Source organism: Oncorhynchus gorbuscha, linkage group LG19 (genome assembly GCF_021184085.1).
Source record: "Oncorhynchus gorbuscha isolate QuinsamMale2020 ecotype Even-year linkage group LG19, OgorEven_v1.0, whole genome shotgun sequence".
Taxonomy (NCBI): Eukaryota; Metazoa; Chordata; class Actinopteri; order Salmoniformes; family Salmonidae; genus Oncorhynchus; species Oncorhynchus gorbuscha.
Window position 1 is genome coordinate 22,069,689 of NC_060191.1, and position 27,957 is coordinate 22,097,645.

Genomic DNA, 27,957 nt, shown 5'->3' on the forward strand with positions numbered 1-27,957 from the left:
AACCAGCTTCACCTGGAATTATTTTCCATCAGTCTTCAAGGAGTTCCCACATATGCTGAGCACGTGTTGGCTGCTTTCCCTTCACTCTGCAGTCCAACTCATCTCAAACCATCTCAATTGGGTTGAGGTCAGGTGATTGTGGAAGCCAAGTCATTTGATGCAGGACTTCATCACTCTCCTTCTTGGTCAAATAAGCGGTGGGAACCACACATGCAGAGATCATCCGTTCATCTACTCTGCATGGTGGTTGGAAACAAAAAATCTCAAATTTGGACTCATCAGACCAAAGGACAGATTTCCACCGGTCTAATGTCCATTGCTCGTGTTTCTTGGCCCAAGCAAGTATTTTCTTCTTTTTGGTGTCCTTTAGTAGAGGTTTCTTTACAGCAATTTGGCCATGAAGGCCTGATTCACATAGTCTCCAATGAACAGTTGATGTTGAGATGTGTCTTTTTCTTGAACTCTGTGAAGCATTTATTTGGGCTGCCATTTCTGAGGCTGGTAACTCTAATGAACTTACCCTCTGCAGCAGAGGTAACTCTGGGTCTTCCTTTCCTGTGGCGGTCCTCATGAGAGCCAGTTTCATCATAGCACTTGATGGATTTTGCGATGCACTTGAAGAAACTTTCACTGTATTGATTAATGATGGACTGTCATTACTCTTTTCTTTTTTTCTTTATTTAACCCCCTTTTCTCCCCAATTTCATGGTATCCAATTGTTAGTAGTTACTGTCTTGTCTCATCGCTACAACTCCCATATGGACTTGGGAGAGGTGAAGGTCGAGAGCCATGCATCCTCCGAAACACAACGCAACCAAGCCGCACTGCTTCTTAACACGGCACACATCCAACCCGGAAGCCAGCCACACCAATGTGTCAGAGGAAACGCCGTACACCTAGCGACCTGGTCAGCGTGTACTGCGCCCAGCCCGCCACAGGAGTCGCTAGATCACGATGAGACAAGGATATCCCTACCGGCCAAATCCTCCCTAACCCGGACGACACTAGGCCAATTGTGCGTCGCCCCATGGACCTCCCGGTCGCGGCCGGCTGCGACAGAGCCTGGGCTCAAACCCAGAGTCTCTGGTGGCACAGCTACCACTGCGCCACCCGGGAGGCCTCCTTTTTTATTTTTTAAGTTCTTGCCATAACAAGGCCTTGGTCTTTCACCAACTAGGGCTATCTTCTGTATACCACCCCTACCTTGTCACAACACTGATAGGCTCAACACTGATAGGCTCAAATGCATTAAGAAGGAAATACATTTGTCAAATTAACTTTTAACAAGACACACCTGTTAATTGAAATGCATTCCGGGTGACTACGTCATGAAGCTGGTTGAGAGAATGCAAAGAGTGTGCAAAGCTGTCATCAAGGCAAAGGGTGGCTACGTTGAAGAATCTCAAATATAAAATATATTTTGATTTGTTTAGCACTTTTTTTCCCATTACTACATGATTCCATATGTGTTATTTCATAGTTTTGATGTCTTCACTACAATGTAGAAAATGGTTAAAATAAAGTAAAACCCTTGAATGAGTAGGTGTGTCCAAACTTTTGACTGGTAATGTATATGAAACCCGTTCAGGGAACAGAACAAAAAACTGGCAAAGAATGACATTTTTCAAGGAACAGAAATGGAACCTGGAACGAAAGTGATCCATACTGTTTCAGAACAGAATCGTTATTTTAAAAGCATAGGAATCAGATAATAATGTTATTTTATGTTCCAAGCATTTTTTTCTATTCCCACAACAAAACACAACAAAGCACATATGTAAAGCCCTCACTCTGTCAATCAGAAACTCATTCTAGTGTCTGCCTGCAATTTGAAAATCTTTGCCTGTGCATGTTTAGGCTACCTGCCCCTCCCCCCTCCGAAGCATAGGCTAATGTAGCTACTGAAGTTGCAAGCATGATTCAGAGATTATGGAGAGAGATTTTTTTATGAGCTAGAGAAGAATAGATTAACTTTTTCAATGTTAGTTAAGGATACTATAGGCCAAGATACTACTTTTTACGTTGGATTTATTAACTACAAAAGGTAAGATGTGTTTTTAATTCTGGTGGCGCTCTGAACACATGAGCTTTCTAGCTAGCTAGCTCAAGCTTGTTAGCTAGCTGACTCAAAGGACATTCAAAGTTCCTCTATGGAAGTGGCTTCTCCTAGGTATAATTCTGTAGACCTAGTTCATATAATGCATGTCATAGCAAGATGTCCAGCGCTTCAAGCCTCCCCCTCAACCCTCCCACGCTATTAAATGTATATTTTTTTAATCAGCAGACAGTGCCTTTAACTGTACCAACAGCTGTAATGGTCCTGCTATTACAGAGGCTTTATTATCTCCCTGCATATCCTTGTAAAACCACTGTTGTTCCTCTGATTTACCCCTGAATGATTTATGCTCACTGGTCTGGCCACTGATAGACCATGGCAGGAAAGATAGAAACACACTTAGGGGCTTTCTCATGGGTAAACACACCATATTAAAAGCACACTTGTTTCGAAAGCCCAAACACATTTGCTACATGGGGGTGGCCCAATGTCATTTCACTTGTCAAATACCACAGTGTCAGAGCCAATCAGGCGACTCGGCTGGCAACACAAGCCATTTAACCTGAGCAAACACTGCGTGTCATGAAGCCCAAAGAGAACTTAGAGCCTTTGCAAACACCGGCGAGGTATAGCGAGGACCATCGGGCACGAATCAAGGCAGCCACGGTGAACACGAGTCACTCCCGTAATGGGTTTGTGATGACTCAAGAACCAAGGGCCATCTGCTTGCTCCAGTGGGGGAGGACAGAATGGACAGAATCACAGTTCAGAGACACACGAATCATCCCATTTTAGCATGACTGGTAGTAAAGGGAAAAATGTAGCTACTGTCACACAATGCATAAGGTTTTTTTTTAAATGAAATCTAAAGTGATAGTTTAGTGATTTGACATATTTAGATATGCATTCTCTTTGAAAAGAAGTATATGGACAATGACAGAAATATGATAAATTAGCTGAACTCTCCCTTTAACCCATGTTCTATGTATTGTAACCAGATAACAGGATTAGCATGGCGATTTTCAGCTCCTATACATGAAGCCTAGAGGACTTCACAAAATGAACTCCTTTCTCTGAAACCTATTTATTTATTGGTGAAATAAAATGTTATAGGATCTCTATAAGCTCTCTTGCTTAATGCTCTTTTGTAGGGCATTCAATTTCCCTGATGACATGAACGCTCACCACGTATGTAAAACACAGAGGTTTGCATGGGATTTCAATGTGGAACTTTGAATAAACCACAGTCATTTGTGTCCGCTCTTGAACCGTGAAGTTCATTTCAACAGCCAAAGTCAACCACAGCCTTGGACACACACAACTGAGATGAGGCACCAAAACTAAAAGTATTTTCTCCGGAAGCACAAGTTTGAATATACGGTCGGTCCACGAAAAAAGTGCCTTTTACGTTTTGATATTTTAAGGAGAAATTGTGAATCGATATTTAATTTTAAAAGCCTGTTATATTAAATGAAATGACCTTTAATATAGACCATGTAATCTCATTTGTAGTATGAACAGAGGCTTGCTAAAGTGAAAAAAAGTCAATGTTTCGCCATCATTGTAATGACCTATTTATTATGTTGCTTTGATAAAGTAATTTCTGAAGACTATTATTTATTTAATGTGATTAGTGACTCTGTCCCTCATATTAAGGTCAACCCTTAAAATGTACTGAACAATTCAAACATTCAAATGTACTGAACATTCACTTTAATATGGTGAAACTATTCCTTAAAAAAAAAAAATCAAAAGAAACATTGAACATCCAATAGTACAATCGCAGTGTCAAATCAAAAGAGCTGGGTCGACTATTTTTTGGCCACTTTCTGATGTTTTGTGGTGAAAATCTGAGCGGGTTGAGCATATCACGTTAACCCTGTTACCCATAGATAGACAGGCTAGAAATATTTTAGCAATTAAATTGCCACTCCCTGTTGCACACAAACAAGCTTCCATTCCTCTTGTCACGAGGAGATTTATGGCTGATTTAATTAAGATGAAATCTCCAACCCTCTTACGGTCAACCTAGTTTTTTTTAATGTATACTGAACAAAACAAATAGTAATTCTGTTTGTAATAAAGCCCTTTGTGGGGAAAAACTCACTCTGATTGGCTGCGCCCATGTGAAATCCATAGATTAGGGCCTAATGAATTTATTTCTGTTGACTGATTTACTTACATGAACTGTAACTCAGTAAAATCATCGAAATTGTTGCATGTTGCGTTTATATTTTTGTTCAGTATAGTTGAACATCTGTTCTTTATGACAGAATGTAAAAATTAGGTCAAATCAACTGTTTTTTTTTACCAAGTTACACTTCTCAAAGCACAGAATTGGTGGAACGACCCTGTAATCAAATCATATGTCATTCATCATATTAAAAGTCAGGTGTTAGTAAATGCTTCAAAAAAGCAATCAGATGGATAAAGGTAAAGGGGCAATACATTGCACTATAGGCAATCAATAAAAACATCTAAGACTAGGACCTATAATAGGGTTTTCCTGTAACCTGGCCTGACAAATTAAGCCAAACTGTGCTTTTTCATTACCTACACATCCGTTTTCATTTTTCCCCCAGTGAAACCAATTAAACAATGCTTCCTTAAATTAGCCATTGATTTTTTTTTTGCGAGTGACACTTTTACAAGAGGCAATAATAACTTTAAGGCAGTGTTACTTTTTCATTACTGACACTACAGCTTTTTAAGAGTAGGAACAAAAGACACCAACAATTGTCCAACATGAAAAAAATACTACCTTAAATTAGACATTGATTTTTCTTTGGGTGTCACTTTTGGCTAAATGCTTTGCGGTAGAGAGTATCTCCACCAACCTGGAAATTGACGAGTTACTTTTCTCCATTGCACTTCTCTACACCAACCCACTCATGCTTGGTTGAACTGCTCTAAATTTGTCTATGCCTGTCAGTAAATCTATGAACTACAACATCTTATCCTTACTGAGTAATGCGGTTTTGAAACCTTACAGAATATTTGTGTTTTATGCAATAAGAGGTTTTGTGGTAAAATTGGCTGTGGAAATGAACAAAAATGATATGTTTCAGTAGTTGCAGTAGATAGCTCACCAAGATCCCATACTTCAATTCTCTTTAAAAATGATATGTTCTATTTCAGTAGTTGCAGTAGATAGCTCACCAAGATCCCATACTTCAATTCTCTTTAAAAATGATATGTTCTATTTCAGTAGTTGCAGTAGATAGCTCACCAAGATCCCATACTTCAATTCTCTTTAAAAATGATATGTTCTATTTCAGTAGTTGCAGTAGATAGCTCACCAAGATCCCATACTTCAATTCTCTTTAAAAATGATATGTTCTATTTCAGTAGTTGCAGTAGATAGCTCACCAAGATCCCATACTTCAATTCTCTTTAAAAATGATATGTTCTATTTCAGTAGTTGCAGTAGATAGCTCACCAAGATCCCATACTTCAATTCTCTTTAAAAATGATATGTTCTATTTCAGTAGTTGCAGTAGATAGCTCACCAAGATCCCATACTTCAATTCTCTTTAAAAATGATATGTTCTATTTCAGTAGTTGCAGTAGATAGCTCACCAAGATCCCATACTTCAATTCTCTTTAAAAATGATATGTTCTATTTCAGTAGTTGCAGTAGATAGCTCACCAAGATCCCATACTTCAATTATCTTTAAAAATGATATGTTCTATTTCAGTAGTTGCAGTAGATAGCTCACCAAGATCCCATACTTCAATTCTCTTTAAAAATGTTTACTTGCTAATAAATCTGAAAATATTGTATTCATGGTAAAACAAATGTATATATTTTCATGGGTGACAATCACGCATGTACCAGTTTTTCAGCACTATTTTATTACAGAATTTTGTCTATTGCTAATTCCTTCACAACCTGTATACTTTTTTTTACAGAACTTCATCGTGGTGACTTCATTTCTTTCCCTTTTTGAAGAATATAAAACAAAACATATGACTAAACAAAACACTTAAACACAGAACGCAGAATTGCAGATTGCAGTTTGCCATTATTCTTAGACTATAAAATGACAGTTACAATTCGAAGCAGCAACCAATGTGCATTTCCCTGATTATACATGGAAACCCTATTTCAGATATAACATGGATCTTTATAATACTAGAAAATTCAAAATAGTTCTGATACCTTTTTATTCAAATGCAACACGTACATCATTTGTCTACAAACAAAACGGAAAAAGTTAGATATGATTTGATTGAACTCTTTGTTTGTATCCATTCCTCACATTACGTTTGGTTTTAAAAGGGGGACAACAACATTGTGTGATAGGATATAAAGGGAATGTTTGTTTTGTACAATTCCCACATTGTGGCCTTGAAATATTGGATAACTCGTGTTATGGCTGAATTAATACACATCATTGACATAAAAAAAAACATTTGTGTCGTATCATGTAGGACAAATCAGAATTAAATGTTTGTTATACATATGTAAATCATTAAGTTGGCCGCTGGTGTGATATACACAACACTGCAAAGACTAAATAAGGTACAGTCTCTGCTTCGTTTGTCTTTTGAATACAGGTCATTTGCATTACATATAATAAAGTATGTTTAGGGTGAATTTGTCTGCATCTGATCGTTTCTTGTGGAATTCCTACAGGTCTACACAGTCAATGCAGTTTTGAAAAGGAACCCAAAACTCAGTCATATCATGATGCACTGTGGGTCAGTCAGTACTGGCAAAGGGGCACGTTTAAAACTGGCAGCAAGGCAGCATGTAGATGTCAACTAAGATTGTTATAATTACGGTACTGTTTCAAGTCTAGAATTATGTCACTTCACCATAAAAGTATCTTAAAAGCATGTCATTACGATACATTGCATTATTCACTTAAATGAGTAAGAAAGTACACATGATGGAGATGAAAGGGCAATTGAACAAAAAGAGGAATGAAAGAAATAATTGAGGATGCTTCCTGTAGCTGTCGAAAAGATCAGGAGGATTTTTTTTCTTCAAGCTCTTGAGGATTCAGCTGCCTAGACTGCAGGAATATGTCCATATGTGACCTTTGGCCTTTGAGTCCTGTCTCATACGAATACGGCATGCTTATGGGGGGGGGGTCCCTCCTTTAAATTACATAGCTAGCCCCCGCAGGTTCACAAACTGTCAGTCAGTCCATAAAGTGCACTCTCCATCCTGCAGCACAGCTTGGACGTCAAAAAAAAAAAAAAAATGGAAGAAAAAGGGGTGGTGTTTGTGAGAGAGGGTGACTCGGGATCCTCTGAATGACAAAAGTCTTTCCCCTCCGTTCGTAGCGACTGTGAAGTACACCAGTTCGGCGTCCTGGGGCTTTACGTTAATAAACGTAGCCCTCGCTGTACGGGTGTGGCGGGTTGCAGTAGGGCCCCGCCTCCTGTACGTAGGCCATGTTCTCGTCAAAGTGTGACAGCGGCACTGTGTCCTCCTCGTTGATCTGCCGCTCCATGTCCGTCTTCAGCACGGGCCGCTGATTGTCAGGGAAGGCCATGGAGAACAGAGCCTCGGGGTCGCACACAAATTTGTACACGTATCTCTCCCCTGCCACCTGGGGATAAGATAAGATTAGATAAGATGAAATGAGATGAAATGTATTGTCCCCAAAGGGACAGTTGTCAGAGCCCATGGTTGACTATGGAGAAGACGGTATTACAGCTAATCAAACGTGGAACCATCGTCATATGTCTCTTGTCAGGGTGCCGCCTTAGGCCTCTCGTTTACCTTCTGCATAATGCCTTTTTCGTAGTAATAGCGTAACGATCGGCTGAGCTTGTCGTAGTTCATAGCAGGTCGATTCTTCTGGATTCCCCATCGACGTGCAACCTTTGTCACACACATCCACGAACAGACAGACACACATAAACAAAGGGGAAATGGTTATGCTGAAATGAATAGAACCAGAATGTCATAGAAGGATCCCATTGTACAGATTAGTGGCTTCAGTCTTGTAACATATCCCTTGTGCATAATAAGAGGTGAGAACATAACACGCCCCCCTGTTGCACAACTTCCCGGTAAAAATGCAATGACGTTGTCTTCATGTCAGAGCTTACTAATCCATATTTCCTAATAACAGCAATTAGAGTGGAACCAGACTCCACACCCCTTGACAGGGATGTGTTCATTAGGAACTTGTCACCCACCCAGTGGAGCAGGCAGCAGATGTTACAGCACCTGTCTACCAGACCACACAACCTCCCATCCTCCATTCTAAAGCCCTACTCTCTCTCTCTCTCTCTCTCTCTCTCTCTCTCTCTCTCTCTCTCTCTCTCTCTCTCTCTCTCTCTCTCTCTCTCTCTCTCTCTCTCTCTCTCTCTCTCTCTCTCTCTCTCTCTCTCTCTCTCTCTCTCTCTCTCTCTCTCTCTCTCTCTCTCCTCTCTCTCTCTCTCCCTCTCCTCTCTCTCCCTCCCTCCCTCTCTCCCTCTCTCCCTCCCTCTCCCTCCCTCTCCCTCCCTCCCTGGACCCAACACTAAAAACGATGCACCCCCTTTCATGTGCTCATTCATGTGTTACACCTGCCCGGGCCAAAGGCAGAATTTACGGCCCAAAGTTAGCGCGTTTGGTCACCTGATGGTATGAATGCCCCCCTGTTCGCTGCAGCTGGCTGGTCCCACTGAGTTGGGCCATGTGGACCGATGCCAAGTTACCCCCCCCAACACACACATACACACACACTCCTCTAACCATTACCCTACCAACACACCAGACACTGACTGTGCCTCTCTGTCTGCGATGTGAGCGCACAAACCCAGACCTGTTCCATTTCAAAGGGCAGAACCGTCAACACCGTTTATATTTTTAGGAACAGGTTCATTGAAACATTTAGTAGGCCACTCTCCGGTTGACAGTGTGTTTGATTTGATCAGATTTCATACTTTTAGCACGGGGTGAGGCAATAGAAAAGGAACGTCAGTACGGTACATTGCCTCGTTCAAACGTTTCCTAACACATTATTCTGACCGTTTGAAGAACAGATTTCACCTCAAACTCACTTCAATGATCAGAATAAGCTGGTCACTGTTGCTTGAAGGGACAAAGATACTCCATGTGGAATATGATGAGACAGACATGCACTCACCTCCTCTGGCTCGATGAGTTTGAACTCCATGCCCCGGCCGGTCCAGGCGATAAAGTGAGAGTTGGACGGGTCATCCAGGAGAGCCACCAGGAACTGCCAGAGCTGCAGTGAGCCTCGGCGCTGGTAGGTTGGACCTTCACGGTATAGACCTGACTCCTGCTTTATGTCACCTAGAGGGGGGGTGGAGGGAGGAGGAGGATGGAGGGAGGGAGGGATGGAGGGGAGGTTGTTATTTCACGTTTCAATTAATATCTTTGATTGAAATTCCAAGTGAAAGCAGCCGGTTATGTGTCGACTCTTGGACATCTCACCTTCAACCTTTTCGGGGACCACGCAGGTGTCGTCGTAGAAATGTCTTGCGACTTTATCGAACATGCAGCCTGAGAGACGAGACAGTGTTGAGAAATCACGTTAGGGAAACGGCAACTTGGACGGGATGAATAACCCAACCAACATGCATGTCTCCAAGCGTCATCCCTCACCTTCAGTCCTGCTGCTGTGAGCCAGATAGCCGTCTTGCCTCAGGTAGACAGAATGGCAGCTAGGCACTTCTACTGGAGACAGGGAAGAATGGGTGTTAGAAGCCCTTAAGGGAGCATTAGGACAGTATCAGCTATCTGAGAGCAGTCAGTTACTGCTCACTCACTGCACCACTGCCCCTGATTAAAGAACATGTCTTCTAGCATGACACTGGAGCTCAGCCAACACTAAGCGCACAATATGACACTAGTCCTGAACAGTGCAGTGTCGTAGTCTAGGCTAAGCTCAAGATAACCTATTAGCAGCATCGTAGTGAATGTAGCATAAAATGTTGGGCATGTTTTCGGCTCATTCTGTTTCTTCAGCAGTGAAGCATGATGGCTGTGATGGCTTTGTTTCACTGACTGCAACTTTACTGGTACTATTTACAACAGTATAATATTACATATGTCTGGCCCTCCTACAACATTACAGCTGCTGGTTACAATCAAAGGGCCGAAACAGTTACAAAGTGAATGGTCAATAAAATGACTAACCCCGTTCATTTAGGGTCCATCAACATTTCTCTGAACTTCATCAAAGTAATGGGCTTGTAGAGGAAATTACTGCTAATGAAATTACCAGGCTCCCCTCCCATCCTCTCCACAGGCCTGGTCTAGTAAACAAGCTGCAGAATGACTGCTAATAAATTCGCCTAAATGGTCAATCTGGGATATAAAACATGCTGGAAAAGGGCTCCCTCTGTTCATCCACGCCATCGAGATACTTGGGAAACCTGCGTAAATGTTTGCAGGGTGGTGTTCATTAGGCACCAAACTGAAGACAACAGACTGAAATAAACCTGTGTAGCTCAGTTGGTAGAGCATGGTGCTTTGCAACACCACAGCTGTGGGTTCCACTCCACGGGGGAACGGTGTGAAAATGTATGCACTCACTACTGTCAGTCATTCTGGATAAGAGAGCCTGCTGAATAGCTCAGATGTAAATAGTGAGGACTACCTGGATATAGAAACATTTGTCTTCTGTTGCAAATGTTTTCTGTACGCGCTCTCTTATGAACATGTCCCTGTTGAAAAGGGCTCATGTTACAGAGAGAAGGCCAACTCAAAGGGAGCTCAGTGCTGTTTATATTGAAATCTTTCTCTGCATGAGGCAGCAGAGTGGACGCCACATTCCACCCTGACTGGGCACACTATTGCACCACTCCACAGTAATCTCTCCTTGGCTCTAGCTTATGAATGAAGCCAGCGGGATTAGAACACCCCACCACCCCTTCTGCGGGGGAGGACTGTGACCAGGCACAGACATTAGAGCACCACAGGAAATGGAGCCCGGCACAGACACCCAAACCAGAAACCCCTGCGCTAATAATGGGTTAATCCAATCAACAGGCCCATTCCTCAAATGACAACTATCTGGTCTGATTAAAAACAGGGTGGTTTGATGCTGTGGTGGGTCCAAATGCTCAAGTATTTGGTGATATTATTGAGTGAAAAGAGTCTCCTTTGTCCGAATTTTGTCTTATTTCTCTAATGATGTACACTAAAATATAAATATACAGTAGGCTACATGTTTCTATAGCTCTAACCAAGGTTATAGATTCAACGGTCGTAAAGGTGGGGAGAGGTCTGTCCGTAATAAACAAACTCTTTTTTGACACCACACTCCACAAAGCAAGACCTGCAGGCTGTATGTATAGATACGTAGGCTATTGTGTGATGTTTTTAAAGGTGTGTAGTTCTGTCCTTGATCAGTTCTTGTCTATTAATGTTCTGTATTATCTCATGTTTCGTGTCCTGTGTTGGACCCCAGGAAGAGGAGCTGCTGCTTTCGCAACAGCTAATAGGGATCCTACTAAAACACCAAAGACTAAATAAGACAATGACACCACAATATTAAATACAACACATTTTACTGCATCTCTATTACCACCACCTCCTCCCCCCAAAAAGAAGAGGACAACTAACACACCCACTCACCTGAGTCATAGGTGAAATCCCTGGGCTCCTGTTTGATCATCATGGAGGGGGGGTACGTGGGGGGAATGGGCGCCCCTACCATGGCAGGGTGCTCAAACAAGGGGTCGGAGTACTCCTGCTTGAAGCCTTGTGGGGGGAACAGGATGTTGGGTTCGGACATCTGTCTGTGGTACATGGGCCTTCCGTCCCGAGACATCGACGGTGGGGAGGGGAATGAGTGGCAGGGCTCCGACAGCTGACGTCGAAATCTGAAAAGGCAAGAAAATGACATTTTCACAAATTCTCATGATAACCGATTGAGACAGATGGACTGACGTCAATACACATTTTTATACCTAAAACTTACAACCTGTTGTGTATAATTAGAATGGTACATCGGGATTCAGGTAAGCTGTACTGAATGTACTATAATGATCAAATAAACTTAAAATGTGCACTTGAAACTATGTCGATAATGTTTTGTTAGTGCCATTTTACCTGTGGTCCATGGAGTAAGTGTTGTCCGGGAGGGGCTGGGAGGGCTGGAGGTGGGGGTACGTCCTGTCTGGTTTGGGGGTGGGGATGGCCGTGGGGGAGCCATTACGAAGGGGGGGACACGGGGTTGCTGCAGGGGGGGCGTCGCTGGGCTGGAGGGCTTCATGCCTGTGGGGTGCTTGTGCTGCTGGTAGGCACTGAGAGACACACGGGGTGGAGGGATCAGTCTGTTGTTGTTTTTACATTATGTCGACGCATGCCATTTGACAGAAGCCATTGTAGTGTGGCCTAGTATTTGAACGCTATCCTTTTCCATATCCAATCGTCTTTTATGTTATAGTTATTGTCAAAATGACAGTTTAAAAACTTTTCGGGCAAAAATTTGAACTTGAATTTTGACACATTTTCCTTCTTTAAGAATATATAAATATATATTTTAGCGTATGTTCAGGGTTTAAAATACTTTTGTGTTTCCTCTTCTAGAATACATCTTCATGATGACCCTTGACGTGCACGGCACTGTAATATCGCAAGCATATATCACAATGCCATATATCACAAGTCAAATCAATTCACGATTTGATGTAACTAGGCAATTATTGTGCCATAGGCATTTTGGTTCATTTGAAAAAACACCTTAGGTAGACAGTATATTATCCAAGATCTATTCCCCAAGTCAAGCGCATCCCACTTGAAACATTTAGCACAGCACCTGGCCTTTTGTTTCATAGGGAATGGCTGCAATTCCAATGTCTTGAATTCTCAAAATGGAAGGAAGTAATACAACGTTGAAAACAGGGTGGGAAGCCAGAAGTACTGTAGTTTATCAAGCAATCATAATGAAGCAGTCATTATCCATCTAACAGCGTGGCGATATATTGGACAACCTGTGGGGATGAAAAAAGACTGTACAAAATGTGATTCATTTTCATTTTCATCAAACCAGATTTACCTGCAGAATCCTTGTGAGATTTCACTACAGGTAAAATAAATACAACTTCAATATCCCACAGGATATTTTCCAAACCACCAAAACCTATAATGTTCATTTTTGTGTGTTAGTCCATCTCTTTGTGTGCAATCTGGCTCTGTTGGTTCCAGACAGGGGAAAGTGGAACCTCATGTGATGTCATACTGGCTGATGCAGAGAGCTCGGATGTTTTCAACCTGTTAATACTTATTTTATCAAGCTGAGGCTGGTGCTGTGGCTTACCTACCTGATGTTGTACAGGCACTTCTCCCCATAGTGGAGTTTGAAGGGCCGCTCCTGGCTACAGGCGGAGCCCAGCTCGGAGCAGGGGCTGTGGGGCTCCTTCTTGATCTTCAGCTGCAGTCCGTGGAATGCCACTATGACATGCATGTGTGAGAGGGAGTGAAGGAAGGAGGGAGGATGGAGGAGGAGACTTTAGATTGGTGACGTTGAAACATTTATTCAGTAACTAATTCATTATTTATCAGTACTCTATATGTCCAAATGTACAATAGTCATATAGTCCCCATGAAAAGTAAACCTATGTTAAAGGCCCTTCCACCACATACAAAATCCTTATTCAACACTTGGGTAATAGGCATACATGTCCAGTACTTCATCTTACTCCACTGCTATCCCGAAGGACAGGGAATATCTATGCAGACTATTTCTATGTCCAGAATCCCAGTCTTCATCACTCACTGTAACTCACTTCTCGCAGTTACACAATGGGAGTCTCTTCCTTCCTGAAATATGACAATCTCAAAGCAGGGCTAGACACCAGTAAATCCCTATTACGTTTCAGCTAACTGCCAATACTGTCCAGACAACACTAACAAGGCCCATTGATCTGAACCCACTCTCTGTACCTATGCCCAGTTTCCCACAGTGGCCTGTGCATTTAAGAAGCTGTTAAGTGCCAAATCAGTCCTGATTAACATCCCATCATCTTGAGTCATGATCAACACTAATTCAATTGGCCACGGTGATGAAAACCAAGTCACTCAGGATCAAGTCAGTCCCGGGTACCTGGAGAGCTAGCGTGTCACCGCTAATAAACACACATAGGCTACGTACGTGCGCGAACATGCACACGCGGTTGCACCAGGCACATGCACAACTGCTGAGGAGAGTATAAACCCAAAGTGCTTTACTTATGCAGAGAATATGGCACAATCATTTCCTCGTTACCGTTCGCAGGAAGTGGTTTGTCAATCTTCATGTTAAAATCTGCATCCGACCCACAGTGACGTCAAAACAAAGTAGATACCGATCATGAATGGAAGTGAAAATCAATCAAACTAAACAAAGCACTAAAAATGCTTGTCTTTTCTCTGGTTATTTAGGGCTAGAACCATGCTCAACTGTCTACCTGGGGGATTGCCGGGCCAGTTTTTCTAGAATGGGCCTTAGAAAACAAGCCCTTTCCAGAGCTGATGACTGAGGAAGTAGTTTAGGGGTTGAGGAGCTGAGAGAAGCGGATGTTTTGAGTTTCTCACTGGTGACTGACAGCTTGGCCTGTGTGACAGTGTCACAGTCTCTCTGTGTGGAGGAGTCGATCTGTCAACACCCCATCTGACGCCTGTGTCCCAGGGGACTGATGCACGGGGCACGTTGGGGCAAAGCACAGGGGATGTTCACAGGTCTCGCTGGCCTCGGTGGGGCGTGACCTTTACGGCTCATCGATCGGTGGTCAAAGTGGTACCTCCTGAGGGGAGACCTTTGACGAGGTCGAACGGCGTCACAGGCGTCGCAGACACAGAGGCTGCAGCCTTATCTGGCTAATTAAAGGCTTATGGCAAGAGGTACAATAAGTAACAGAGACATATTGTTTACTGTTTTGTGATCTACATGTATTTATTAGTGAACATACACTGAATAAAAATATAAGCGCAGCATGTGAAGTGGTGGCCCCATGTTTCATGAGCTGAAATGAAGAATCCCAGACAACACAAAAAGCTTATTTTTCTCCAATGTTGTTTACATCCCTGGTTAGTGACCATTTCCCCTTTGCCAAGATAATCCATCCACCTGACAAGTGTGGCATATCAAGAAGCTGATTAAACAGCATGATCATTACACAAGTCCACCTTGTGCTGGGGGCAATAAAAGGCCACTTTAAAAAGTGCAGTTTTGTCACGCAACACAATTGCCTCAGATATCTCAAGTTTTGAGGGAGCATGCAATTGGCATACTGACTGCAGGAATGTCCACCAGAGAGAATGATTTAATGTTCATTTATCTACCATAAGCTTCCTCCAACATCATTTTAGAGAATTTGATGTCCAACCGGCCTTACAACCGCAGACCACGTGTAACCACGCCAGCCCAGGACCTCCACATCCAGCTTCTTCACCTCAGACCATGTGTAACCACGCCAGCCCAGGACCTTCACATCCAGCTTCTTCACCTCAGACCACGTGTAACCACGCCAGCCCAGGACCTCAAATCCAGCTTCTTCACCTCAGACCACGTGTAACCACGCCAGCCCAGGACCTCAAATACAGCTTCTTCACCTCAGACCACGTGTAACCACGCCAGCCCAGGACCTTCACATCCAGCTTCTTCACCTCAGACCACGTGTAACCACGCCAGCCCATGACCTCCACATCCAGCTTCTTCACCTCAGACCACGTGTAACCACGCCAGCCCAGGACCTCCACATCCAGCTTCTTCACCTCAGACCACGTGTAACCACGCCAGCCCAGGACCTCCACATCCAGCTTCTTCACCTCAGACCACGTGTAACCACGCCAGCCCAGGACCTCCACATCCAGCTTCTTCACCTCAGACCACGTGTAACCACGCCAGCCAAGGACCTCCACATCCAGCTTCTTCACCTCAGACCACGTGTAACCACGCCAGCCCAGGACCTTCACATCCAGCTTCTTCACCTCAGACCACGTGTAACCACGCCAGCCCAGGACCTCCACATCCAGCTTCTTCACCTCAGACCACGTGTAACCACGCCAGCCCATGACCTCCACGTCCAGCTTCTTCACCTCAGACCACGTGTAACCACGCCAGCCCAGGACCTCCACATCCAGCTTCTTCACCTCAGACCACGTGTAACCACGCCAGCCCAGGACCTCCACATCCAGCTTCTTCACCTCAGACCACGTGTAACCACGCCAGCCCAGGACCTTCACATCCAGCTTCTTCACCTCAGACCACGTGTAACCACGGCAGCCCAGGACCTCCACATCCAGCTTCTTCACCTCAGACCACGTGTAACCACGCCAGCCCATGACCTCCACATCCAGCTTCTTCACCTCAGACCACGTGTAACCACGCCAGCCCAGGACCTCCACATCCAGCTTCTTCACCTCAGACCACGTGTAACCACGCCAGCCCAGGACCTCCACATCCAGCTTCTTCACCTCAGACCACGTGTAACCACGCCAGCCCAGGACCTCCACATCCAGCTTCTTCACCTCAGACCACGTGTAACCACGCCAGCCCAGGACCTCCACATCCAGCTTCTTCACCTCAGACCACGTGTAACCACGCCAGCCCAGGACCTCCACATCCAGCTTCTTCACCTCAGACCACGTGTAACCACGCCAGCCCAGGACCTCCACATCCAGCTTCTTCACCTCAGACCACGTGTAACCACGCCAGCCCAGGACCTTCACATCCAGCTTCTTCACCTCAGACCACGTGTAACCACGCCAGCCCAGGACCTCCACATCCAGCTTCTTCACCTCAGACCACGTGTAACCACGCCAGCCCAGGACCTCCACATCCAGCTTCTTCACCTCAGACCACGTGTAACCACGCCAGCCCAGGACCTCCACATCCAGCTTCTTCACCTCAGACCACGTGTAACCACGCCAGCCCAGGACCTCCACATCCAGCTTCTTCACCTCAGACCACGTGTAACCACGCCAGCCCAGGACCTCCACATCCAGCTTCTTCACCTCAGACCACGTGTAACCACGCCAGCCCAGGACCTCCACATCCAGCTTCTTCACCTCAGACCACGTGTAACCACGCCAGCCCAGGACCTCCACATCCAGCTTCTTCACCTCAGACCACGTGTAACCACGCCAGCCCAGGACCTCCACATCCAGCTTCTTCACCTCAGACCACGTGTAACCACGCCAGCCCAGGACCTCCACATCCAGCTTCTTCACCTCAGACCACGTGTAACCACGCCAGCCCAGGACCTCCACATCCAGCTTCTTCACCTCAGACCACGTGTAACCACGCCAGCCCAGGACCTCCACATCCAGCTTCTTCACCTCAGACCACGTGTAACCACGCCAGCCCAGGACCTCCACATCCAGCTTCTTCACCTCAGACCACGTGTAACCACGCCAGCCCAGGACCTCCACATCCAGCTTCTTCACCTCAGACCACGTGTAACCACGCCAGCCCAGGACCTCCACATCCAGCTTCTTCACCTCAGACCACGTGTAACCACGCCAGCCCAGGACCTCCACATCCAGCTTCTTCACCTCAGACCACGTGTAACCACGCCAGCCCAGGACCTCCACATCCAGCTTCTTCACCTCAGACCACGTGTAACCACGCCAGCCCAGGACCTCCACATCCAGCTTCTTCACCTCAGACCACGTGTAACCACGCCAGCCCAGGACCTCCACATCCAGCTTCTTCACCTCAGACCACGTGTAACCACGCCAGCCCAGGACCTCCACATCCAGCTTCTTCACCTCAGACCATGTGTAACCACGCCAGCCCAGGACCTCCACATCCAGCTTCTTCACCTCAGACCACGTGTAACCACGCCAGCCCAGGACCTTCACATCCAGCTTCTTCACCTCAGACCACGTGTAACCACGCCAGCCCAGGACCTCCACATCCAGCTTCTTCACCTCAGACCACGTGTAACCACGGCAGCCCAGGACCTCCACGTCCAGCTTCTTCACCTCAGACCACGTGTAACCACGCCAGCCCAGGACCTCCACATCCAGCTTCTTCACCTCAGACCACGTGTAACCACGCCAGCCCAGGACCTCCACATCCAGCTTCTTCACCTCAGACCATGTGTAACCACGCCAGCCCAGGACCTCAAATCCAGGCTTCTTCACCTCAGACCATGTGTAACCACGCCAGCCCAGGACCTCAAATCCAGGCTTCTTCACCTCAGACCATGTGTAACCACGCCAGCCCAGGACCTCAAATCCAGGCTTCTTCACCTCAGACCATGTGTAACCACGCCAGCCCAGGACCTCAAATCCAGGCTTCTTCACCTCAGACCATGTGTAACCACGCCAGCCCAGGACCTCAAATCCAGGCTTCTTCACCTCAGACCATGTGTAACCACGCCAGCCCAGGACCTCAAATCCAGGCTTCTTCACCTCAGACCATGTGTAACCACGCCAGCCCAGGACCTCAAATCCAGGCTTCTTCACCTCAGACCATGTGTAACCACGCCAGCCCAGGACCTCAAATCCAGGCTTCTTCACCTCAGACCATGTGTAACCACGCCAGCCCAGGACCTCCACATCCAGCTTCTTCACCTCAGACCATGTGTAACCACGCCAGCCCAGGACCTCAAATCCAGGCTTCTTCACCTCAGACCATGTGTAACCACGCCAGCCCAGGACCTCAAATCCAGGCTTCTTCACCTCAGACCATGTGTAACCACGCCAGCCCAGGACCTCAAATCCAGGCTTCTTCACCTCAGACCATGTGTAACCACGCCAGCCCAGGACCTCCACATCCAGCTTCTTCACCTCAGACCATGTGTAACCACGCCAGCCCAGGACCTCAAATCCAGGCTTCTTCACGTTCTTCATGTTGCATTTATATTTTTTATTTATATCTTTATTTATATCAGCCCTCCAAGGCTGACCCATGGCTGCATCCCTGCCCTGTCATGTGAAATCCATAGATTAGGCCCTAATTTATTTATTTCAGGTGACTGATTTCCTAATATGTACTGTAACTCAGTAAAATCTTTTAAATTGTTGCATGTTGCATTTCTATTTTTGTTCAATATAATTATGGTTTAGGAAATGATGTATTTGTCCTACAACACAGTAAGTTAATATGCACATGAACTGAATGAACTACAACGTTAAGAACAGCTCATGCGCTCTAAGAGAGGCACCTAAAATAGAGATGGAAATGTCACAATAGATTTATCAGTGGGGTGCCAAGGTACACTAATCAATATGGAAGACATCACCTGTAATGACAACAGATAAATCTTTTTAGAATGTCAGGTCCATCCATGTTAAATTGCTGTGAGTATCTACAGATTGATTTATCTAAATGACTGTGCATTTTAAGAACAAGCATTTTTGACAGTTATTTGCACCATTTTGAATGGTTTCATTTGAATTTCTCAAATATTCTGTCAACTTCTTTGGCTAGTTTTCTGTACAAAATGAACATGTGTTATGCTTGCCCACATTAATTGGCATTTTAGTATTTAGATAAATAAATTACTATTGTTTGTTTGGCCCTATTCCTTATTTAGAAACCAAACTATACATTTGATTCAAAACAACATTTTGATCATTGATTTTTATAAATACAGATTTGAGTGTATTTGCATTTTGTCTGACTTTACGCTTTGCAGTGCACACAATCTCTTTCACTGATTATTTTGGTTCCCTTATTTAAATCATATCTGAAATACCCCCCAACCAGCTATGCCGTTCACAGTGAATTTTCTCAATACAGCCACTATATTAGCTGCAAGCTAAGAAATGTCATTTTGGTGCCAATCATTCCTAATTACCACAAAACCCCCTTGAGGGCGACAGTTGTGTGCATTGGGTTACAAACTGTGTATTTTGGCATTTACAGCGAAGTCTACTTTTGGCAGATATTTCTCCAGTCCATTCATAAAATATCAGTCTTTTGGCAACAGGGGGAAAAAAACGTCAATTTTCACACAGTGTAAGTGCTTGCCATTACTGTTAATGTTAGTAGCTCCGATCCGCTGATTACATGGACTCATTTTACACCATCTACAGTACTTCTTCAGACCCTGCTAAGTTATGCTAATGAGAGCTTGGAAACCACTAAATTTGAAGGTAATAGACAAAGAACATGTCTCCTCCATGCGCAAAGCCTTAAGATTCAATGTCTGGAAGTTTCCCCTTCAAATGTGATGTTAAGTATGGCTGATGGACATGGGAAAATTGTCCACAAGTGAGGTGATAAAGTGAGGACGTGAATGCTTCTCTATGAAGCGCAAAAAAAAACATGTCAAAAATATCCGCAGTGATCTATTTCCATGTTTCCACCTGTTCTCTATGTCTATTTTCTCATACCGTACGAATGAATTGACTATACATGTCATACACCTCGTTTTACCTCTATTGACCTCTAAACAATCCCACCATCCTCTCTCCTTGGTGAAACCCATATTGGAGTCCTGCAGGCTGGGACGCCTGCTCGAGAGCCCAACCACAGTGCCCTCGCCCTCCCACCCACCATCTGTTTCTGCCTCTCCAGTCTGCTCCAGCATGCCAACAGGACGTTTCCTATGGTCAGCAGTCCCCTACTACAATGGACACGATGGGCCCTGGATGGCTTTGAAGGACATGGGGACCTCAAGACCTTATGGATGTTACTGTGCAACCATTTTGGATCCTATAGTGGATATGTACCATACTGTACGTCTACGGAGCTCAGAGAAACTGGTAAGAGGTTCCTCAAAGGCAAACAGTTTCTTGAGACAAATGTAGAAATAAAAGTATTGAAATGAATAAAATATTCTGAGGTGAATATCTAACATGTGAGCGATAAAGGGGGGTAATGGTCATTACAGACACAGTTTCCTGCTTTCTCACTGCTGCACAGGCCTTTTGGCTCATCTAAAAGACATGTGCTAGCACTGGATCCCACTGAGCTCCACTCACTCCACTTCTGTCTCCACGTTGGCAGACTTCCTTCATAACCCCACTGTGCCAACAACAGCCTCGTCTCCACTCACTTTAAGTGCTCATTGTACTGTGCCACCAAGTGCATCATAATGTATAGTGCATTTATGTCAAGACATATTGGATTTCTTCCCGTATAACCGCCACAACAAATGCTGACAGTTACAGAGGATAAAATACTGTTGGAAAAAAATTAGTTTGAGATTATTATTATTTTATATAAACACTATCTGATTATTATCACTCATTGCAAATGACTCAAAATATTTTGATGTTTTCCTACATAAATAAACCCCAGTGCTATAATATCATAGCTCCCTCTTCCACCCCCTTTCTTCCACCCCCTCTTTCCACCCCCTCTCTTCTACCCTCTCTTCTACCCCCTCTCTTCCACAATCTCTCTTCCACCCCCTCTCTTCTGCACCTGTCTGCCAACCTGCAAGACGAGCTCTCCGGAGACCACATGTGAGAGTGAAGGTGGGGGTACTGACAGACATGGAAAAAAAAATCACACGCACTCACACCCAAACACAGAGACTCACACATACATACACAAATACAATAACATTGTGGCATCATATACTCACAGTTTTCAGTCTGGTAGTCTGGGACAAACTGCTCGTCATTGTCGGGAACTTGAGCTAGAGAAAGAAGCAGAGGAAAGGAAAAGCAGATTTTCATGCCGATGGACAACACCAGACTCACGATATCCAGTCTAACCCTCTCAATCATTTATTTTGGCAAAAGCCTCTAAAGACATAAAAAAAATCCCTTTATGGACATGTATCTATTCATGAACAAAGCAATGTAAATGCAGAATCCTCCCAATGTTTATCCGAGTTAGAATGCACCAACGGACAAATAGAATGCAAATGGAGCAGCTAAAAGCTAAAATAACAGTCTCTAGGGAGAATGAATTGTGTTCTTCCCCACTTTCTCTTGATTGCATATGTCCTGAGGTTGTCTGGTCCGTCTTTAGATGATGCTGTAGCTTCAGGAGTTTGCTATCTCCACGCCGATAGCAATAACACCCATTGTTAACAGTAGCTAATTGGGTTCTTCCCCACTGCTGAATCCACCTGTACCTGCCGAGTCAGCTCTGCTCCAATCCAGAGTGTTTCACCTATCATTCACACTCCTGTGCTTTCGGCTAATGCTAAGACAATGAAGTCTCTGCACAGGGTCCAATTAGGCATGTACATATTTATATCACACATATTTGCACTTTTTAGGTCCCTGAAGTTTGACGAGTTTGGAGAATTGTGGCAAACGGCAATATGAGAGATTTTTTAAAAATGTGTCATTAGCACGTCTATTTTTACGCACAAAGAGGTGGATTCTCATTATCACTGAATCAGTATCATGTCGAGGCAGGTCGGTATTAGATGATCATGTTTTGTATTTTCACTTTTCAAAATGAGAGAAAAGGAACGATCCAACAAAATAGAAATAGGGGAAAACCTATTTTCTCACAATATGCGTGGTGGAAAAACAGGTGGAAAACTATTAGGTCCAGCCTTGTGTGAACTAATGTTCACTGTAAAACAAGTGTCAATACAGTAGACTGATCTGATACACACTAGGAAAGATGAATTATATATGGTATGGTGCAATACTGTAAAGATCAACATAACAGCAACTGAAGTATAATTGTAAAAACCCTGTGCACCTGCTGACTTCAATTCTTTGTGCCAGCCAAGCCCCCTCTTGCAGTGGGATTGTGGTGTGCACTGTGATTTCTGCATCAAGATGGCCATTGTAAGAACTACAAAGCACCTTTTCGTGCAAAATCGTGTCATACCTTGCCACCACAAATAATTACAGACCAGAACTTTCTCTCAATTCAAAATACAGGCTCCACCACAAAACCATGACTGGAAAACATTCCCCCAGTGCAAGCCGGACCACTCAAAGAAAAGGAAACAATGTCTCCACCACAACCGTGTACAACTTCTTTCTACCTCAAGTTCGCGAGCACTGTGTAACACACGCGCACTGCAGGCATCACAAAGTCGCAAGGTTCAAAGCGAGAGGGGAAGAAGGATGGCGACAGACAGGCGGAAACGAAAGGAGAGAGGGAGAAAGTGATGTTGAAGCCGGATGCATGAGTCACCGGACCCAGTCTGTGAATGGGCCAGCTGATCCCTGCAAAAATTCCCGGGGAGAGCACCAAAATTAGAACTCTGCCGCCATTCACAAAAAAAAGAGAGAGAGAAAGAAAGAGAGAGGGAGAGAGAGAGAGAGAGAAAAGAAGAGAGAAAAGAAAAACAGCCAAGCCCCATTCACAGGCCCTGAGTAGTAGTGGCACATCCTTTGTCTTTTCTTCAGCCCATTCTTTTCATCCCAGCCCAACACCATCAGGCTCCTGTACCTACAAGTACTGTGTGTCTGATGGTGTTAGGTTTCAAACAAATCTAGCGAGCGCGCCAACAACAGGGCTGAGATGAAAAGAACGGGTTGAGGAAAAGATTTACTGTCTCCTTTTTAAAAGTTTGAATTCAATAGACCAGACTGCATCAGCTATCATTTTCACATTTGTGTCAACATTTTATTTAAAAAATTACAGTATTATAAAATTGTGGCAACCTCACCGAATAGATTTCAAAGTGAAATTGATACTTTGAAGAACTCCCAAAAAGAAAGAGAAAAATAGCCTTGGCCAAAATGGCCAGGTTAAGAACCCTTCAACCTCTCGGTTTGTGATGTCAGAAATTCAGTCTGTCTCCCATAATTCCTCCTCTTATTTCCAATTACCTGAATGAATAAATCTTTGATATAGGTAGGTAGGTATTCCTTTTTATCTTAATGGACAGGAAGTAATTTATTAAATCTACTTCAATCTTGAAACGTACATCACAATGATCCACGACATGCAGAACTGTACTCCTTACAGTAATATCTATATCAGGAACCAAGGCCTTTTCCCCCCACTTAAATACTAAAATATTAAAACGACATCTTATTCTTTTACAAGCCCTGCGGTATATACTTCATAATCTAACTGGCAGAGAGTAGCTGGTAAAGTATTCCAATATCTATTTCAAAGCATACTTTTCATTTTTAAAACCCCTAAATTACACTGCAAGCATTTTTAAATGTATTAAAGAATAGATGAATCTCATCAATGATTAAGTTGCCTATCCACCTGTGCAAAGCAGGGGGAAATATTTTTCTACCTCTTTGGAAAATGTAATAAGATAACTTCAAAAAACTTACCAGAAAAACATCACAGTTGATAAGAGTATGATAAAAATGTATATTACTGGTTAAGGATTTACACTTTAGACCTTGACATTACAACTAGAATCATCTGCCAGTAGAGACTAAGGCCTACTGGATAAAGAAACATGCTGTCTTGTTCAATATTAACATAGCGCAACAGTAGAGCTGGAGAAAATATCTAAACAATTTCCCATAAGTACACATTTTTCTAGATTAATTTCAAATATGTGGTCTGAATATAAATCCTCAAAAGTTCAATCTGTCATCAAACCTCGATTCCCCTCAAAACCCGAGAGACCAACAAAGAACAAAAGCCCTGACACTGACATAGATTGAACAACAAAAGAATGATGTCATTATTGATACCAAATGTAGCCTAATTCTAATCCAAACGAAATTTGTTTTAAATAGTTAGCTGACACAAGATGTTGGCATGTTTTTGTCTTCCATAATGCAGTCCACAGTGCACAAATGCAGTGCATTTAAGGAGAAAAGTAAATATGCAGTGCATTGGGGCGGCAGGTAGCCTACTGGTTAGAGCATTGGGCCAGTAACCGAAAGGTTGCTGGATTGAATCCCTGAGCTGACAAGGTAAAAATGTGTCATTTTGCCCCTGAACAAGGCAGTTAAACCCACTGTTCCTAGGCTGTCATTATAAATAATAATTTGTTCTTAACTGACCTGCCTAGTTAAATAAAGGATCCATTTAAAAAAAATTTTTTTGAGAAAGATATCCCACATACAGAGATAAACGTAGTTATATTTTGTGTAGAAAGGGAACACATGGTGCATTTACAATACGAGATAAGATGATGGGACCACATTATACAGCACATAATGTTGTGGGCTTGTTTCGGTCCCTAAGCAAGCGGCAAGTACAAACTTCAAGATTTGTCATGCATGCATACAATCATATTGACATGGGAAATTAAAATGATTAAAAAGTAATGTAGATGACTTTTATAGAAGCTACAAAGAACTCGCGCGTTGAATCCACAACCTACTTCATATTTACACCACTATTTACTCAGAGTCAGAAACTTTGTGATTTCCTGTTTTAAAACCTAATGCCAATAACATAGATTGGACATACTGCATATTATAATTTATAGGTCACTCTAAATGTAATCAAAGCAATATTAACATCCAGAAATGTAGCAACAAAAGTTTTAAAGAATAAAAGGCCATGTTTTTCTGTTAATGCATATTGCAGCTTATTAGCAATCAATTGTAAGGAAGAAACATGGCAAACTAATGCAAATGTCCCATGCAAAGAAAAGCATTTTCAATATGTAAATGACATTCAAGAAGATGAAATGTAGATACAACCGACAGACTAATACGTTGACAGACTTAGACATGCACAAACACATGAAACATGCATCTTACGAAAATGGTACAGGTACAATATGATCAATATTCTTTACTAACCAAAACTTCTGTGCTGCAAACAGGGCGGAAAGAAGACACCCGCGCTTAAATCCTGAAGCATCACGTCTGAGTTATACCACACAGAGCAAGTCTTGCCATTAGAAAAAAATAATTAAATAAACAAAAACAAACAAAAAAATAAACTCTCAACAAAAAAAAAACAAGTCAATCCGTTATTTTTCTTCCAATAGAAAGATAAAGAAACGGAGAAGACAGCTGATACTACAGCTATGGAGGATGATTTCTAGGGAGATGCGCTGAGAGGAAAAGAAAGAATGAGTGAGGGAGTGTGAGAGAGAGAGAGAGAGAGAGCGATAGAGAGGAGATGGTAGAGGACCGGTGGAGGTGGTGCGGTGGTGGCGGCTCGCGTGCGTTAGCTCTTGCCAAAGGCAGAAGAGACAGTGAGCAGCGGAGAGCTTTCTCCTGGTAATTTGTGATGACACTCTGGGTAGAGCCTCCTCAGTCTCCCTCAAGACCACGCTCATCACAGTCTCTAATGTATGCATGACACACAAGGTGCCTCTTCCACACAGGCTTTAATTGGACCGCACGTTAGTAGGAATGGAACTTGGGGCCAATTTTTTCTACATCTCTACCTTTCCCGTTCCCTTTCTCCAATTCTCTTACTCTGTCTTTTAAACCAAGTGAGCTTGTTGAGCTTCGGCACTACAGTAAATGGGTAAACACTTACCTTCCGCCAGCCAGGTCTCTTGCAGTTGACTGAGGTCCTGGAAGAGTTCTAGGAGAATAAAACAATGGAGGACAATCATGGAGGGGAAGAAAAAACAGGACAAAAAAAAAGCTTCAGAAACGATTCCCTCCACTGTGACGGGCTGATAGGCTTAGAATGCCATTGGAGGCTTGGCCGGATGATTCAGAGGCACGTGTGTAACTAATAACAACTCAGTTTGGGCCTGTAGCCACTGACAGATGCTACTCGCAATCTTCACAGGTGAATGTCTTGTAATTGAGATTTTGCTTACGAGTGCAGGTGGCCACAAACCAATTGAATTTAGCTAAATGTTAAGAAGCCGTGAAATGGACTTTTCCCTCCCCTCTGCTCTACCTACCTTCAGTGTCCAGGGCTAGGTCAGAGTTAATTAATTTTCTTTTTCTGTCATTTGCCGGTCTCTCACTGCAAGTCGTCTTCCCGTGTGGCCTCTAAACGGGAGGAAACAAATCAATGTCTCCCACTGGAGTGATTCTGTTGTGTACTAGCACAGATGACAGCTGAGAGAGCAATAGATGGCCATCAATCACACATCTCACACACTTTTAAACTTGACCCTGTCCCTTTTCTTTACCTATAACTACAGAGGAAAGGCAACACTTCAGTGATTACTAGTAATAACGTTATTACAATATTTCTTAGAATATATATAACATCATGTATTACACAGTAATAGTTTAAATATTACGCTATCCGTTCATACATCTGCGACCGAGTGACCAGCTTGCAGGTTTTACATCAACTTAATAACACAGTAATGAATAACATTATCCTGATATCTAAGTGCTGTTTATTTGTTATTTGGTCTCGGGTTATACGTATAAAAAAACGTGTCTCTCACTCACATTGGATTTAATATAAGGCACTTGTTGGTCTTGAACCCCATCCATTCTCCAACGCTAATGCTCTACTTTAATTGATAAGCAATTAGCCAGAATTGTCCGCGGTGTGTGCCGTCCGACCACCCTATATCAAGATGGATTGGGGGAAGAATAAAATTAATGGACCGTCTAAACTTGCCGAGGTAGTCGACCTGAAACAGTTTCATTCATAAAGGTACAAACACCTCCGCAGTGAACTTGCACTACGATTATCCCCCTACAAAAGTAAATAATTGACATATTAGCTGCATAGCTCTCAATGAGTTGTGTTTACTCACCTTTGTAAAGAGGTAGGCTATGCATAAGGTTGTTTACAAACGGTCAACTTCTAGCTATAGGCTGTGCGCAAGGATGGCGATAAATATTGAGAAACACCACCTAACGTGACCAAAAGCTGTACTAAATAATACTCTAAAGCATGTCGTAAACACAAAATAGAAAATAAAATAATAGGGACACTCACCTAATTAATCTGCGCCGCATTCATTCACGGGTTTCTGTCTGTATTTAGTAAGAAACAAAAGTCAGCGATGTGAAGCCCGCTGCTGAATCTGACGGCTGAAGCCTGCGCACACTCAGCTCTAGTGTTGGTTTGGCGCCGCTTGGCTTCGCCTTCTGGGGCCCCCCATGGAAAAAGAAGGCGCTCCGTTTCCTATTGGTTGTCAGTCTTTCACTGGATCCGATTTCCACCCTTCATTCAGGCACATTTTTAATCATGTGTGTTTAACTTCTATAGAGAACAACTTGTGAGGAACAGTGTCACAACTGTCTGTCT

General features: G+C 43.6%; 1 protein-coding gene across 1 annotated transcript; it reads right to left on the bottom strand.

Annotated features, from left to right (window-relative positions):
- Positions 1-5,890: 5,890 nt before the first annotated feature.
- On the bottom strand, positions 5,891-27,752 carry LOC124005648 (ETS translocation variant 1-like). The gene is given in 15 exon segments (XM_046315087.1): positions 5,891-7,620; positions 7,794-7,895; positions 9,151-9,320; positions 9,462-9,530; positions 9,633-9,704; positions 11,610-11,857; positions 12,087-12,220; positions 12,223-12,280; positions 13,301-13,430; positions 21,506-21,559; positions 25,572-25,637; positions 26,263-26,310; positions 26,642-26,732; positions 27,147-27,267; positions 27,646-27,752. Coding segments are annotated over 14 exon segments (1,515 nt in total). The 5' UTR covers positions 27,192-27,267; positions 27,646-27,752; the 3' UTR covers positions 5,891-7,392.
- Between the last annotated feature and the right edge of the window lie 205 nt (positions 27,753-27,957).